The sequence below is a fragment of the Fukomys damarensis genome, unplaced genomic scaffold (genome assembly GCF_012274545.1).
Source record: "Fukomys damarensis isolate Sample0158 unplaced genomic scaffold, DMR_v1.0_HiC HiC_scaffold_22, whole genome shotgun sequence".
Classification (NCBI taxonomy): domain Eukaryota; kingdom Metazoa; phylum Chordata; class Mammalia; order Rodentia; family Bathyergidae; genus Fukomys; species Fukomys damarensis.
The window spans coordinates 1,190,158-1,207,720 of record NW_022900934.1 but is presented as its reverse complement, the minus strand read 5'-3'; the positions used below and the strand labels follow the sequence as shown (position 1 = coordinate 1,207,720).

General features: G+C 47.7%; 1 protein-coding gene across 1 annotated transcript in view; it reads right to left on the bottom strand.

Moving 5' to 3' along the window:
* Positions 1 to 2,558: 2,558 nt before the first annotated feature.
* Dido1 (death inducer-obliterator 1) overlaps positions 2,559 to 17,563 on the bottom strand; it is a 46,083-nt gene continuing 31,078 nt past the window's right edge. Inside the window, exons 14-17 of the mRNA XM_033767117.1 lie at positions 17,169 to 17,322; positions 16,429 to 16,518; positions 15,420 to 15,615; positions 2,559 to 7,256 (exon numbers count right to left, since the gene is read on the bottom strand). Coding sequence (XP_033623008.1) covers positions 4,000 to 7,256; positions 15,420 to 15,615; positions 16,429 to 16,518; positions 17,169 to 17,322 — 3,697 coding nt within the window. The 3' untranslated portion in view covers positions 2,559 to 3,999. The remainder of the gene's footprint in view (positions 7,257 to 15,419; positions 15,616 to 16,428; positions 16,519 to 17,168; positions 17,323 to 17,563) is intronic.

Here is a 17,563-nt window from a genome sequence, read left to right as displayed (position 1 = left end):
TGTGCAAATTCCACCATCTGGGCTTCAGCCTGGCAGACTATATTTCAGGGGTCTCCTCACACTGGAAGGCTGACGGCTGGGAGTGGGCTGAGGCACTGCTGGTTACTGGTGGTACCACAGGCCACAGGAATAGGGTGCTATGCAGAAAGGAGAGTGTGGTTCTTTGGGCAGCACCCACTCAAAACTGCACAGGACAAGGGGCCGGGCCTCAGAACAGAGCTGAGACCCAATGACATGGCCCCACCCACCTCTGCACACAGGCCTGGAGTCTCCCCTCCTCCACCGCCCCACACAAGCAGTCAAACCAGTGAAAAGCAGGGTAGCCAAACCTTTCCTTCACAATGGCATGAGAAATTTGCCCGACCTTAGGTGAAATAAATGAAGTAGCACACATTCTTATAAGTTTGCTTCTTTAACTTTTGGAAGCTGAGAATATAAGTACAGTGCAGTGTGGTGATGGGTAACACACAGAAAAGTTGCTCGGTGTTACATGGGTTTACACAAATATACCAGAAGCTTTCTTCCAGGCTCTGTGTCTCCCAGGAACCGTAGCAGGCAGCTCCAGTCTGAACACACACTCAGCACTCCTCTTTCCAGCCACTTCCAGAATATTTCTTTTCCACCATGTTGGCCCCACAGCCCACACTCCTGAGCACAGCTCACCTCTTACCTCTTCCTCTGCCTGGCTCCAACTGTCCCTCCTCTCCCTTTGGGTTCCCTAGTGACCCAGGACAAAGGGCAAACATTCCATCTCCCTTTAAAGGGACAGGGACCACTCAGACCTCAGCGTTCAGCGTAGCTCCAGCTGTGGCTCCTCTCCCTGTGGGATCCCTAGTGACCCAGGACAAAAGGCAAACATTCCATCTCCCTTTAAAGGGACAGGGACCACTCAGACCTCAGCATCCACATGAAGCTGTCACAGTCACCTCAGGACCTCCCTGTGGTCGTGGCTAAATCCCTTGCTCCCAATACCTACTTCAGGGGTTCAGAAACCAGCCAGAGATGGTAGTGTACACGCGTAAACCTACTCTAAGGGTATGGAAAGAGAATCACAAATTCCAAGCCATAAAGATGCTCTCCCAAAATAACAGGTCTGGGGATGCAGCCTAGCATGGGCAAGGCCCTTGGTGGTGCAATCCCAGCAACGAAAACAACAACCAAACATACTCCTCAGGGGAAACTGGAAATAGACATCATATTCACAACACGAGGCGTTTATAAAGGCAAAAAGAAAATTAGAAGTTAGGGTTAGGGTTGGGAGTATAAACTTACAGCTCGGTTTGGGTTTCCTTTTACTAATTAGTCACAGCCGCTGGGGGTCTGGCTGTATCCCAGCCAGAAGCGTGCTGGATGGAGCTGGACTCCACATTTCTAGAAGACCAAGCACAGTGTAGCACACCCACACATGCTGAATGACATCTGACGAAGGAGCTGGTGGCTGGAGCCAGCAGAACTGGTCTGGGAGGGAGGTTGGGGCAGTGTGGATGGCTTGGCAGTGGGAGAGGGTTTCCACAGGACTTGCGGGTGGGCTGAACGAGACCCAGTAATGCAGGTGTGCATTAAGGATTGCATTAAAGGGGAGCACATAGTATTTCTCCAGAGATTTGGGTGAAACTACTCAAAGGCAATCCACACGTGAAAAATGGCTTCAATGTTGTGTAGCTGGGTACTGTGCCAAGCACATATTGGCAGCAGAATTGTGCTCTAGTATTTTAACAAACTCTCTGATGTGGAAGCTGGCTATAGAGCGACCTTCCCCGGGTAGCGAGGAAGGAGCCCTTGTGGTCCTCTGGTATTCGGCATGTGGCCTTTCTGAGGTGATGGGACATTATGGAGGTAGTTTCAGGGTCTTCAGTAGTGGTCTGCAGGTGGCTGACACCTATGCCCCAGAAGAACCCCTCCCTGTTATCCTTGCTTTGAGGTCTGATTTGCTGTTAGCTCAGTTGGGGAAAAGGCAGCCAGAGCCTAAACCTCGGGATGAAACAGCCCAACATTTTCTGTGCAGGCTTGTGGACGCAAGTGCTTCCCCAGCAGCTGAGCACTCGCCTGTCACCAGCAGATGGCGCTCAAGGGCAGGCCTGTGTGTAGGCACCAGGAGCTACCAACTCCACCTGATCGTGTTTTTGACAAATAAAGGGCAGAAGCCAGGGGTCAAGGGCTTGGTTTTGGGTGAAACTAATGCCAAAATGACACGTGCTCAGTACCCCCCCATCTCATCACCTCTTGCTCCAACCACATCACCTTTAGTGACTTGGCGCTCCTGTGGCAGCCTCATCTTCCTGCTGGGACAGCTCACCGACTTGCAGGTGGAGCCTCTCTGTGGGTCCCTAGCTAACTCTGGGTCAGATGTGTTACTGCCCCCTTTGTGCAGAGCTGGGTACTGGCCCAGCAGGAAGGAGGACCCAGGTCTTCTGAGGCGACCGACCCAGGGGCCCAGGCCCACACCCAGACAAACTCAGGGCTAAGGCCAAGTGAAGACCTGAGACAAGAACTCTCTGTAGATATTTATTCTGCTTCAAGTAACAAAACCTATGAAGTCCTGTATTTTAATGTACAGCGATATAACACTCTGCAATACAAAATAACAATTTACAGAAATTCCTATCAAGTAAACCTAAAGAAACACAATTTTTACATTTGTGTACTTAAATTAGAAAAGTTTGCCTTATAATGTTAAAAAAAAAAAAAAAAACTTTCCCATCATGTTAGATGTTGGAACGTGACCCGACTTTATTGTAATTTAACTTACTGGTGCTTGATTTCTAATACCAAACACCCCAAATTTCTAAATTCTCAAGGTTTTTTCAACTTAGAAATCTGTGCTATAAAGTGAAAAATCTGTAGTGATGTACAATGGAATAAGACTCCAAAGAACAAATGAAACTAATTTTGTATCTGCAAAGTTTATGAAAATATAAAAAGAATTATCAAAGCATGTTTGTACAGTCAAATAAGTTAACCAGGCTTTCTCTAGTCCATATCAGAAGTACCTGAAAACATGTGACAGGAAGCAGAACACTACTGTAGTGAGAACGTATTTTGTTTTGAATTAATAATACATCTCTTGTCCCTCTCAGATTCTGTACAAATATGACCATTCCAGTGGCAAACTCAAGCTATAACACCTGCAGGGCAGCAAGTGTGGGTGTGCGTTCAGGAGCGGCAGAGCTGCTCACCAGCAGAACCTGACACCGTTTCTGATGGTGCACACCAAAGAGGATGCCCCCACCAAAGTACACTTGTCTCGTCCTCTATAAGCTGGTAAAATTGAAACCTGTTTCAATAAATTATTTCAAATGCAACAATATCTACTAGGATAGACGTTGCTTTGAATTCTGAAAAAATTCAAAACTAAGAAAAATATTTTTGTCTCTGGATTGAAATTTGTAAATCAAATTTCTTCACAACGAAGCAAAGGTGAATTTATAACTTTTGGGTTTCTCGACAGACACTGCAGAGAAGTTACTAAGGCCTCCTCCCGCAGCTGCGGCAGGGACCTGAGCTCACCTACCCAGTGACACTGGCCAGGTGGCTTCACTGTCCCAGGCCAGCCCTGGGGAACAGCGTCAGAAACACGGAAACAGAAGAGGTGCTAGCGAAGGCATGGCTCGAAGTCCACTGAAATTCCCTTAAAACTTACAACAGTCAAGTTATTGGAAAAGATAACTATAATCTGAAAAAGCAATATGCTTTTGTAGATATTTTCCCATTTCTGTAATTTTTAAATGGAAATACTAAGTTCTGAAGTTGTTTTTTTTAAAAAAGCATAAGATAAAGATGTGAAATTTTGTAAGAAACCAGTATATACAAAATTACAGTAATTTTAAGTCCAGAATATTCTTTTCGGCATCTAAGTTCATCAGGGCTATTTCAAAAAGTCTTTGCACAATGTTTTAAGAACCTGGCTTTTAAAAGGATTTCTGCAGGCTGAGTCTCCATGAGACCGGCCCACGTAAAGCCTCTCCCCGCACGTCTGGCCACACCCCGGCACGGTGGCGGCTAGGCCTGAGCAGAAGTGCTGCCCGCATCGGAGGCCCTGGTGGCCTCCAGCTTCAAGTCCCGGGTGCTCTCTTTGCTCTTGCTGCGGTCCTTACGATCTCGGCCTCGCTCTCTGTCCCGGGCCCTCTCGCGGTCTCGGTCTCGGCTCCGGGACCTGTCCCGGTCTCGCCTTCTGTCTCGGTCCCGATTTCTGCTTCTCTCCCGACTCCGGTCCCACTCCTTGGCGCGGTCCGCCGGCCGCTCTCTGTCCCTGCTTGTGTTCCTCTCGTTGCTTTTGTCCCACTCCCGGCTGCAGTCTTTGTCTCTGTGTCTTTCCCAGTCTCGGCTCCTCTCCCAGTCTCTCTCTCGACTCCAGTTCCTGCCGCGGTCTCGATCTCTCCTCCTGTCCTCAAACGTCCGGCCCTGCCGACTTTCTGGCCCTTGGGCTTCTGGCTCCTCCAGTGACTTTTCTTTGGGCCCGGCTTCAAACCGTTCTCTCTGCCTCCCTTCAAAAGTCTGATTCCTGTACTCATGGCCTTTGCCCTCTCGGAAGTCTGCACCCACAGCCCACTGTCCATCAGCCTCAGGGCCCTGTCCAGATGAAGTACCAGAAGGCAGGGCTGTCGCTGGGCCAGCTTCATCCCATCGGTCCTTCCTGTGCTGTGGGGGGTGGCTTGGAAGCTCCAGGAGGGGTCTAGGGGATGGCTTCATTGCTTGCGGTGATGGGCCTGGAAAGTGAAATCCGGGAGGTGTCTGCTCATTTTTTTCAGAAAAGGGTGCAGAGACCCTTGGTCCCCCAAATGGCATAGGTGCTGGTGTCCTCTGACCTGCAAACCTAGGTGGTGAGTTTACCCTCTGCTCTTCAAACTGCTGAGGCTGAAGGCCCCGGGGACCTGGCATGAAACCTGGGGCTTGGCCTCTGGGTCCTTCAAACTGATTGGGATGGGGCCCCCGGGTACTTTCGAACTGACTAGGATGGGGCCCTCGGGGGCCTATGAAATGGCCAGGGGGCGGTCCTCTCTGGCTGCCAAACTGGGCAGGTGGGGGTCCTCCTCGGGAACCTTTCAGCTGAGTCAGGAGAGGCCGTCTTTGGCCTCCAAATTGGAAAGGTGCAGTGCCCCTGTTTCCCATGAACTGAGTCTGCTCTGGTCCTTCACACTGGGCAGAGGCACCCGTCATCTCACTGTACAGGGTGTCCTGGAATTCCCTCTTCTCTCCATGGGGATCTTTGTGTTCTTCAAATTGGGCTGGTGCTCCTCCTCTCGGCCCAAGGTAAGAGGCTGAGGGACCCCTACTGTCTCCATAAGGTGGCCCATGTTGCCCCAAGAATAAGGAAGGGATGGGTGCCTTCTGGGCCCCAAATCTCACAGGTGGAGGTGCTCTTGGCCCATCACTGTTAGGAACCACATTATCTTCTGGAAAATGAGGGACTGGTCCCCTGGGTCCTGGGAAATTTGGGCCATGAAATCCAGACATCCCAAAAGAGTGAGGAACGGATTCACGCTGTCCTGGAAACTGGGGCTGAAGGCCTCCCTTTTGTCCAGCCTGGGAGTACAGGGCTGTGCCTTCACCAGGCCTGGACAGTGGCTCTCTGTCACCCTCTGTATCAATGGCTGGGCTGTCATTCTTTCCAGCACATTGAGTGTTTCTTGGGTCCTCATACAGAGACGGGCAAAGAGATTTTTCCTGAGATGTAAATACCAGACCTGAGAAAGGCTCTCTTCCTCCAGCAGGATTAAAATTCTGTACATCATTCTGCAGAGTGAAGCCAGGCTGAAAGGCAGTGCTTGGAGGCGTAGGCAGCAGCACTCTCCGGGCGGGTCTGGCTGTGCTGTCTCCAGCTGCTGGGGGATGGATGTTCTCCAGAGGCTGTGGAACAGGGTTTCCAGGGTGCTCACATCCCTGGCTATCCTGCTTGGACATCAGGGCAGTCTTTTCACCTGCACCCCAAGGAGCCGTCCCCAACTGCTTTGATTCCTGGGCTGCTATAGGCACCTGGACTGCTGTGGCCCCACAAGGAGCCTCCCTTGAAGGCAGGGGACCCTGTACTCCTGTAACACTGCCTGCTGGAGTCCTAGAGAGTGGCTCATTCTCACCGCTCTCTGCTAGGCGTCTGGCCTGCCTGGGGTCTCTATTCTGCCTTGAGTCTGAGCTTTGGCTTGTCCCTGGGACTCCCTGATTCTGGTCTGGGACCTGCTGCTCCTGGGGGAAAAGTTCTGCCTTGGCCAGTGACGACTTCGGAGGTGGTGACATCAATGCGTCTGACACGGAGAAGTGTGCCATGGAAACTCCCACAGCAGCTCTCTGCTGCCTAAGAGCTTCTTCTTGTTCCTCGAGCTGCCTCTTCTGTTCCTCAATTTGTTTGTTTAGTTCCTCCAGCATTTTCTGCTGCTCAACCAAAGAGGGAGTGGAGACATCAGTGGTATACTCTGTAGGCCTCTCCGCGGAGCTGCTCCTCATGTCTGCACACATCCTGTTGGGCAGGTCATCAATGGTCACCTTGGCTTCCTCTAAAATCGTCTCATCTTCAGGGTCGTAGGCCACCTCTTCCCTTTCGGCCACGTCTGGAGCCTTTTCCCCATCATGACACATCCCTGTCTCAGGAAGTGGCGCGTCAAAGGCTCTCTCTGGGTCGTATTCTTCTTCAGGGTCATAGGGCCTGTCGTCTTCCTCTTCTTCCAGAGCCTTATCTTTTGAGAGCTGACCAAACTGCTGAACAATGGGATCTAATAAAGGAGCAGCTGACACGCCTTCCTCACCCTTGATTTTGTAATCCTGCTGTGAGGCCAAAGGTGGTCCAGCAGAGTCTTTGGCACGGGGTTCAAATGCCTTCTTCTTTCCAAAGAGAGTCTGCAAAATGTGTTCCAATGGGGTGGCTGTTTTGGAGGCTGACGAAGTGACGGGTGAAACAGAAGCTGGAGCTGCTGTGCTAACTGCTGCTGTTGAGGTAGGCACAGCAACACTGCTGGTGGTCACTGGTGTGAGTGAGGACAATGCCTTCAACACTGGGGGCTCGGGCAGAGGGGGTGGGGGTGGAGGAGACCCGGGGGGTGTGGTGCCCACAGCTATGTCTGCAGAGTACAGCTGGCACTTGGAGGGCTTCCTCTCGGACTGTGAGGCTGCCGTGACTTTGGGATAGCCTGGAACATCCGTTTCTTCCTGTTGAAGTCGGGCCCGCTTCTCCTCTGTCTTTTCCACGTCTCCAGCATTTGAAGGCCGTTTTATTTTTTGACAGATCACTAACCCAAGGATTATATTTGGACGTGGTGACTCAAGCCCTAAAAAACAAAATATTTGTAAAGTTTTAGAATCTAAATTCAATTTTCATCCTTCACACATAAATTTTATAAAAGGGTCTCATGGGGAATGATAGATGAAGAGATTCTGGGGCAAAATAAAATCATGATTGAGAAGACCCAGTGACTGCAGTCCTGAACCTACCTGCACATCTGCCTGGTCCTGAGAGCAGGCAAGATGCACCCCCTTATCACAAGGACATAATTCTTGAGTAAATTCATCCCATCATCAGGGATTACGTTCCATATTTTTAAGTGTATAATTCTAATACAGTAGTTCAAAGGACAGGGAAGCCCATGTGCAAACACGGTCACTGTTTACAGAGATTACAAGGATGACTAGGAGTTTTAATTTTATTTCTTGCAGTACTGAGAATTGAACCCAGAACCTCCCATGTACAAGGCAAACACTGTTCCACTCAGCTACACCCCCAGCCCTGTACTGGGACTTTCTTTTTTTTTTTTGAGACAGGGTCTCACTATCTAGTTGAGACCGACCTGGAACTATGTAGTCCAGGCTGGTCTCGAACTCAGTGATCCTCCTGCCTCAGCCTCCCGAGTGCTGGGATTACAGGCATGCGCTACCACGCCCGGCCTGTACTGGGACATTTTAAACAAAAGTTGACCAGGACTCTTTATTTGCCCCTTGGTAGGTACCAGGTGGTAAACAACCACTTTTGTCTTTAATTCATTACTCACAACACACAAGCAGAGCTAAAGACACTACTAAGTAAAAGCTGTTCAGAAAAAAAAAAGAATTATAATTAATGGCAAAAATGAAGCTGTCTGAAATGGCTAATTTAGGTTAAGAACAAAATTCAGTGAGCACTGACTTACAAAGAACTACCCGATGCCCAAATCTTCCTAAATACAGAGAACTAGGCTTACTTGAAACACCAAGACATCAGAATTGGTGGCAGGGAGTAAACATGGGGACGTCCAGAGCAGTTTAGTAAAGGTACTTAGTACTTGAAATAGGACTACTCCAAACATTCTAGGTCACAGTAACGTAGATCAGCAGTATTCATCTTGCCGTAATGATCCATCCCATACTCATAAATAAACCAATACCAAAAGAGGGACGAAATATCCAAGTCATCAAAAACAAATATAGGGAAAATACAGAAGGGACAGAATGTGTTTCAATAACATGAGCACATCTACAATTCAACGTTCAGGTAATTGAACACTACCACGATAGAAGTATTCATAGTATTTTTTCTTTATAATTAAAACCAACACTAAAAGTCGATCATGGTAGCACAAGCCTGTAATCCCAGCACTCAGAGGCTGAGGCAGGAGGTCAGGCTGGCATACATAACAAGATCCTGTCTCAAAACAAACAAACAAAAAAAATAACAAAAAAACCAATACTAAGGATTTTCTTCCTTTTGTGATTTTTAATCATTTCAAATAGCCGTCCTTGGATACTATTATGTAGTTGTAACTGTGTGTCCAATCTTCCTAATCCCAGGAAGATACTCATGAGCACACAATGGGGTCCATCCTCTCTCACCCCTTCAGAGGAAATCCAGGCTGCCAGATGGACCTGCCCCCACCCGTGTGCACCCAGCAGCTTGCTCAGCCTCCTTCAAGGTCTCCCAAGGGCCTGTTCCTTCCTGGGCTGGAGTGCAAGAACTGAGATGAGGCCTTCTCACATAAGCAAGGACCTTCCCAGGGTCCTTTCACTTGAAAAATGGCATAGTGCATCTGAGGAAAAGCTGACAGAGGTGCCACAGAACTCGGATAGGCACACCACACTAAACATCACATCCAGATTTTTTCACACAGCAAATGCGAAATATCAAGTTTATTTTCTAACAACCATGAATGGAGGGTATTTTAACTTAAAACACTATCTTTCACTAACAGCTACTTACTTACTGCTTTCTTCAATTCTATAGTTCTGGGGTATGTTCAGTTGTTAAATGGGCCATTATGGTCTTTCTGGAACAAAGGTTTAAATTGACCACAGGGCTTGCAGAGGAGGTGGAGTGCTGAACAATTAAAATTTAGGGCCTCAAATGAGAAAGTAGATTCATTCATAGGTAAATGGGCACATTTTGAGGATATACTCCTAAGTAAAATAAATAAGTCACACATATGCAAATACCAAATAGTTTCTCTGGTGTGAAAAACTAAAATAGTACTCAAGATCCTAACGGGACAATTAGCAATGTGAAATAGGAAGAAAAGGACCAAAGGTGTAGGGAAAGGGGAATAAAGGAAAAGGAAAAAAATATGAGAAAGTGTAAATATGGAATTAAAGTATTTGAAGGTGGGGAGGGGAGGAAGGGGTGAAGGGAGGGTGGGGACAAGGGGAAAAAATGAGAACCGAGACCTGTCGTGTAAAGGTACAAGATCCCAATAATGAATGTAACTGTACTGTCTACCTAGAACGTACCAATAAATTCAATTTAAAATTAAAAAAAAAATGTAGGGCCTCAAGATGAGATTCTAAGGGAAGCCAGCTCTGTAGAATCTGACAGCAGGAATGGAAGACCGACAGGTTCTGCAGGCTGAGGCAGTAGGGGAGGAACAATAGACAGCAAGAGGTGGAGGCTCAGGCCCCAGGAAGCCCAGGACAGATTAGTGCCAGACATTTGCTCTGATGGAGTGTGCTGCCTCACTACTTGACAAGCTCCACTCAAAGGCTTTTATCAGAGCTTCGGGTACAAATCAAGTCCCCGCTCTGAGACCGAGTGGGCTCTGCCCTTGTGGAGTGCTCCTCTATAACCACAGTTTGTTTCTTGGACGAACTACAGAGTCCTAGGCCAGGAAAATTCTCTAGACCCTGACCTGTTGTCATGGCCCTCATAGTAGGACGACTGTTACATTACTTCACACTTATACTGGTATTGGGCAATGTAGATGTCTGGAGTTTGGTACCAACCAGCAGCCAGTCTTCTGAAATGCTGTCACCTCTTGACCATCCTATCCACAGTGTGGCTATCAAGCTTAGATAGGCCAGTGTGCCTTGAATTTCCCACTAACCTTCCCCAAGATTCTGAATTCAAACTAAGCTGTCCCATGACAGACACCCCAATTTTGAAGGACACTCTCACCACTTGACTCAGGTATTGATGCCACTGTGGGCTGATGCAGCAATCTCTGAAATAAGCAAGCACCCTCTATTTAAGAAATATTGATAATCTTGGTAGCATCTTCAGGGAGAGAAGGAAGTATATGTCTCAAATTTAAAGATGTTTCACACTGCCTTAAGAAAAGGGTCAGGCAGGAAAATGTCAAACCAGGTCAGAAGGTCACCTGTCTGTCCAGCTGTGCCCTATACCTGGGAGAGGGCAGTAGAGGCCCATGGTTTTCAGGGCTCATTTTACTGGCTTGCCCCACTTAGACAGCTGCCACAGGAAGAGAGCCAACTCCAAAAGCAAGCAGTGTATCCTGAGAAATAGTGGCCTCACCAGCTGCAGTGGAGAATGGGAGTGTGGGATACAGGCACCAAGGACCAACACTGGCCACAGCACTCTTACTGACTTTCCTCTTGAGGGCTGTTGTGAAGTTTTCAAGTAACACAGTAGGTAAAAAGAAGCAACTAGGTGTTGTGATACCGAAGTAGCATCTGCAGTTAACATGTACCCTCCTCCATTTCCACAGGGGATACAGATGCACTAAGGACCCGTTTTCCTTCAGAATGTAGCATACATAGTGTAGCATATGTATGCAAATGAGCCCATTAAGCATCACACATCACCCTTGAGTTTGCAGGGTGTAAGGGTCTAGTCCCAGAGGTCTTAGACTAAACAAACAAGGAACAGAGAAACCAGGGACAAGTGGTGTAACTGGAAAGGTGTGTGCCAATTAATCTCCTGGGACAGGACCCAAACTAGGACCTATATCTAGATAAGTCAGCAATAAACTGAGGGCATGATGTGGCCAGAAAAGAAGGTCCAGTTTCTACAGACACCGGGCAGTGGCACTGTGTGAATCCCCATGTATCACACAGAACTATTCATTAAGATGGTAACCCTCTTAAGGGTTACCAAAAGAAAACATTTATACTTGCTGGAATAGAAACTATGTGGATGTTAATAAACAATAAATATGACTTGGACAGAGATTTGGTGAACACGGGGGAGGGGCACTACTTTCTCCAGGGTACCAGGCACACACCAGGCACACCCCAGAACCCTCCCTCTTTTCCATTTTGAATCCCTAAGGCTTGTGAAAAGCCACCGGCCCAGTGTGTTTCAGGTAGAAGGGCAATGTCCTTCCAGGTGCCCAGTGCAGGAGACGCCTGCAGCAGGCCAGCCCACATCCCTCTGTACTACCAGAAGCAGTCACCCTGGCTTCCAAAAAGCAAAGGTAAACCTATGTCAGGTGGCCAGGGACTACGGAGTGGTGCAAGTCAAACAAACGGTGACCAGTTTCCATGTAACATTTTTATTTAGAGTGAGTAATTAGTACATTTCATTCAATACTATATTCTGTCTTTGATTACAATTTCTGGGCAAAACTACTGATACAAACACATGAAAAACGAAGAAGTGCTTACCTGTCAATATGTGAAGACTCAGTACTTTCCAGCTAATTAAGAAGCAGTTAAAAAGTGAACACAAAAAGGCACTAGAGACTCTGACACTTTTCCAAGGGTGCATTCTTGAAGAAAGTCAGAGATCAGGGCTCTTTCTCTTAAGAGTGCCCAAGGAGGGTGGTGTGTAGCAGGGAGACTGCACTTCTACTTGTAACCTGGGCAGCTCAGCAGGTGCGCATATCAAGACCAAGTCCCACTGGTTCTCTCAAAGTAGGCCACATGGGCCCTGGTGAGTGCCAGGAGGGCATCTCAGCTTCAGGCTCAGCGCTGTCTGGGCCGCACAGACCCTGTCATTGGCTCTGAAGTCCAGCTCTACTGAGGTCTAAGTGGAGAGGACCCACATCTGGACAACAGGGACCCAGGCTTTCCTGCTGTCTTCTGAAATGATGATGACATTTAACTAAAGTTGTCACTGTCTCACAGAACAAGATCACCCCATTTTTGTGGCGAGATCGCTGAAATCCAGAGACAAAGATTTCAAGAGGCACTCTGCAGGCTCTGGATCTGCTCTGAACCATGTGTGAACCGTCTGTGAATGTGTGGCTTATGAGCCCTATGTGGGAGCAGATCTACACAGCCATGATTGTGACAGTGTGAGAATCAAGTGTGAGCCAATGGGCAGGCCAACTTGGTTATTCCCCGAGGACACTGCCTGGGCACCTGCGGGGTCTTGGTTGACTTCTCCAATGTAAACAATGAAGCTTGTGAGGATCCTGTGCCGTCAGAACCTGTTTTGGCCCTGAAGCACATAGATGAGTGTGGGCGACCTCTCTACCCACATCATGGCCTTTTGAGTATGCTCTCCACTGGACTGACTCACACCAGTCCCTGCCACAAACTGCAGGCTCCAGCCTGGCATGCTACATGGCCTTTAGACTTGTGCTTCTTACACCTCACAGAACAGAGAGGGCAGCAACCTTAGCATTGAGGGCAAAGCTTTAGGTGGATGGGAACTGTGCATAGCCCAGTCCTTCTGCTTCTAAGAGTACACTGGGAGCAAGTGACACCATGGGCAGTGCAAAGACCCTGGCTTGCCATGTGGCAGTTGCTTAGCACCAAGGGAATGCAGAGGGGACATGGCCACCACCTTCTGACAGGGCCTGAGCTATCCAAAGTATTCTGCTGAGACTAGACTCTAAGAGGACAAGACACTGAGTTGGGAGAAAGGCTCCAGCTCAGATACACACACACATACACAAACACACAAATGAGTACACACACACTATTATCTAGAAAACACCAAGTCATCCATGTGTAGGGTATCCCAGCCTTAAGTTCACCTACCGCCTGTGTGTAAATACTACACACACATTTTCATGTCCACAGTGGTGCAGAAAGAATAATAATAATAATAATAAAGAATAAAATAATAACAGTGAAGTCCTCAAGTTGAAAAAAAAATCTTTCCAAGTTTGTGGCAATATGTCATTACCTTTCTAAAATTCCTCCTTCCTATTTTAATAAAACAAAATTGCTGTTTATTGTAGATGGAAATCTGTCCTTTTAGTGTCCCCTTCAGGTAGGGTCACGGTTTCAAGAGGTGCTGTGGTGGTGAGTGTGACACCTACTGGTTGTCACTAAGTGTGAATCTGGGTGATTGGCACCAATCACACTTAGTGGATGCGGTAAACCCTGCCCCACCTAACCCCAACCACCTCAAGAGCACCGTGGCTCTTTCCCTGTGCCCACTGGCTGTGCAGCAGCACAGCACTTGCGTGATGGACAGTTTCACGATGGAGGCGCTACTCCTCTGGTGGCCTCCTACCTTTTCACTGTCCTCTACTGAGAGCCTCTTTCAATTGTGCTTGACAGGAGCCAATGAGTGGCCACAACTGCACCCACTCCAGGCATTCGCAACGCCCTTGGCAACCGTTTCTCCTCTGGCTGGAGACTGCAAACTGAGGAGCTTAAACAAGGATGAAAATGCTGCTTTAATCTTTAGCATAGGGAGGCTCAGGATCTAACTCATAGTTTCCTAAGAAAAAGTGCTCTTTCCACCCAAAAGAGAGGTGCTTATTACGGCACGTATGGAGTCTCTGTTATGGGGAACCGTATGTGACACTTGCTTACTCACTTACAACTGACCAGACGCTCCTCAGTGTATGTGGGTCTGCTCCGCATCTTCACCTGCAGGCCACTGCACCTCTCCTGCCCCTGGTCACGCAGATTCTGGGCAGCACTCTTCCTATGGCTGCCAACACACACTTCCAGGGACCCATCAGGTAGCATCTTTATATCCAGGTTAGATTTGAAAGGGCATCCCGAAGCACTTCCAAAATGTGCTTATGTTGGTATTAAAATAACATAATTTGTTGTGTCACTGAATATTTAACCTTACAACTATGGACACCAACCAACACCTCTGGGGCACGTAACTCCGAAGAGCAGGGCCCAGGTGAGCCCAGGACTGGCAGTAATGACAGCTCCAGTTAGGTCCAGGCCTGTGACTGGGGTGACGAGTTCTCACTCCCACAGGATGATAGCTTGCTTAGGGGAAGCATCAGTGGCATGTGGGGTTCTGACAGCTTTCTCTACGTGGCTTCAGCAGGAGCTTTTGCTGAGGCTTGGTGTTACGAATCAAGGCACCAAAGTGCCAGGTCTATGCTGCACCTGAACACTCCCGGCGTTTAGTAGATGTCACTACCGTAGAGCACTTCAAAGTGCACTCAGCATATGAAAGACACACCAGCTCTGCGGGAAGACCAATTCTCTGAGGACGCCATGGCCCAGCAGACACACATTCAGGCACCAAGCTCCAATTCCCTACTGGAGTCACATCAACGTCCTCCACGGGGGTTGTGAAGAGCTGCACAACAGAACTATCTTGGAATCACCTCAAATGAGAATTCTACATTTCTTTCTTGGTTAATTCACAAATAACTCTTTTGGGCCAGGGATTTAGCTCAGTAGTTCTGTTGCCTGCCTTGCAAGTGCAAGGTCCCAAGTTTGATCCCCAGTACCAAAAAACAAAAAGTAAACAAATAACTCTTTAAACATGTTACTTTCTAAAGAAAGAGCAAACACTAAGTGCCAAAGATGCAAGAACTTATGAAAACTTTAGCTGTGGCTTTCAACATAATTCTTTAAAGTAGTGCTTTTTGACATCACTATGTTTCCTGTCCCCAGGAATCAATTCCTGTGAGAGGACCTGCAGCAGGAAGCAGGCATGCACTGAGCCCCACTCACTCCCAGCTGGGCAGGAGCCAATGAGCCGCCTGGACAGCAGGGTGGGCCAGTCGCCAGGTGAGCAGCACGGTTCCTCTCCCCCAGGCTGCTTCTCACCTGCTGGAGATGAGAAAGGACCACAGATCTGAGACTCAACGGGAGCAATCAGCTTTTCCCTTCTTCCTAAAACTTCTGAAACAAAATTTGCACTGATTGTTGTACTTCTACAACTATGTCTCCACATCACAGAGGATGGGATCTCCTGTTATACATTGCTTCCTGCATGCTCCAAATTCTGCCTCCTTGGATGTTCAGGTTTGGCAGAGGCAGGAGGTCTACTTTGTGAGATCTCAGCAGGACTTTATGTCAGTGGGGAGGATATTAGGGACCAGATGTGCCTAATGACCTCCCAGAAGGTGGACACTTACCTGGTCCCTCAAAAGGCAAGAGTTTAGATGGCACAGGGTCCTTAGCACTCAGTGGAATCAAGTAGAGGTCCTTGACATGCCTGTTGTTATTAGCTACAACCCCAAAGCGGCCGCGGCTGCTAAAATAGGAGTAGAGAGAAATGTAGGCAACCTCTTCCTCCTCTGTCGCCGGGTGAAAACGTATCAGACAGAGCTCCTGTAAGACAGAGCACAGGGTAGAGCCTTCACCAGGGCTGCCCCAGTACAAGCATCCATTAAAGGCTATGCCTAAATTTCAAATGCAGAACGCAAAGTGGGAGGCTTTAGCAATTCTGACTGTGATTTTCTCAGTCCCCTGGTTGAGGGTGGGAAAACAAAGCCTCAAGCTTCAGACTGCCAGAATGAATGAGAACTCACTTGCAGCACCAGGAGCTCTTTAAATTCCTGCCCCTCAACCTCAATCTCACAGGACTCTTGTAGCAGGGACAGCCAGGAGTGTACAACGCAGAGCAAGCTTTACCTCCACACAGAGACTATGACAAATGGGCCTCGGGACCTGCAAAGGTATCTGGGCATCTCCTTATGGGAGGGTAGATCTACGTGGGAGCATCAGTCCCTCCAGGGAGCCTGATGGAAATGACAGGCTCCCCAGGAGAAAACCACACACTTGTCACCCATAGCCATGGCTTATTCTCTGGGTTCCAAGAAAACCAAAGCTGGCTCAAGCCATCAGGGTACCAGCCAATCCACACACCCACACACTCCCCCTTCTCTTTCTGCTGTCATGAGAAAGTGAGACACAGTGCATGCCTTTCTTACTAACTGTACACATATTACAGGAAATGGAAACTCCTATCACTGTACAGTATTACTCACCCTAAAGTAGAATATCTATTAAATAAAACATTCTAAGTGTGTACCAAGTTACAAGGTGATAGTTTAGTGTTAGCCCATTAAAAAGACAGATTATAAAAAGACAGATTGAAACACTCTCTGCCACTAGCAGACATGGCACTACAGCCGCAGATACCTTGGACACGGAAGACTTGAGCTTGCCGACGTAATCCCACACTGTCTTCGGAGCAATCCTCCCACCGATGTGAATTGTATCCGGCAAGTCCTACACAGGAAGCACTCGGAATGAATGACCAGAAAACTGTGATATTTACAGAGGGAATAACAGGAAAATTTTAAGGTACAAAGCCAGCCAAATCTGAAGAAAATCACAACTAATTCAGGGGAAATGGGTATAATTGTATTAAATGTTGACTGGTTAATTAATTATCATTGAGGATTAGGAGTTTCCAAACACAAAGGTGGTAGGATAACCACCTGTGCCCAATGGGATCACATTCAGAAGCTACTGCTTCAAGGTTTTATGTTCTACTTTATGGATACACAGTAATGATTCAAGCATTAGTCAGGTGGACTGAGCAGCTACTGTTGGCTAAGATCACATGGAGCCACTTTATACCCCTTTTGAAAAATAGAAGATCTGTGAAGGTGTTAAACATGCCAACCACTCTAAGGCACATTACACACAGCTGGTGATGCTTAGCACACACTCATTAGGTAAAGCCTCAAACTTCTGCCCCTATTCCTGCCACACTGCTTTACCTCCTGCCTCACCTCAGTTACTTCTTCACCTTGAGAGGTGCCAACATAACAGGACACACCTAGCTAAGAGTCAGGTGCTTCACTGTTGTACAGAAACTCTGAGGACACACACAGATGCACACCCACACGCACACGCACCCCTATGGTTCTAACCTCACTGAGATAATCGAAACACCCAGAGACAGGATACGCCTTAGTGACAAATTTGGCTACACTCTGCATGTTAATAAATCCTTTCCAAATGGTGTTGAGGCGAGACAAAAAAAGGGTCGTGTCTCCTTCTGGGGGGGATCGTGTCTCTGAGGCACTGTAAAACAAAACAATAAAAAAATGTTAATCTCTTTCCATACAATGGGAATTGCAAGAGTAGACATTTATATTTAGAAGCAACAGTGAGACAGCTTCCTGTAAGTTTGGCAGCTTACTTTTGCCAATAAACTATGTTCACTGCAACAAATTAGATATTTTAGACAAAGAAATAAGTCAACGAGCTAACAAACCCATACGATCATAAATTCAAATTTAAATTTTTTTTTTTTTTTTTTTTT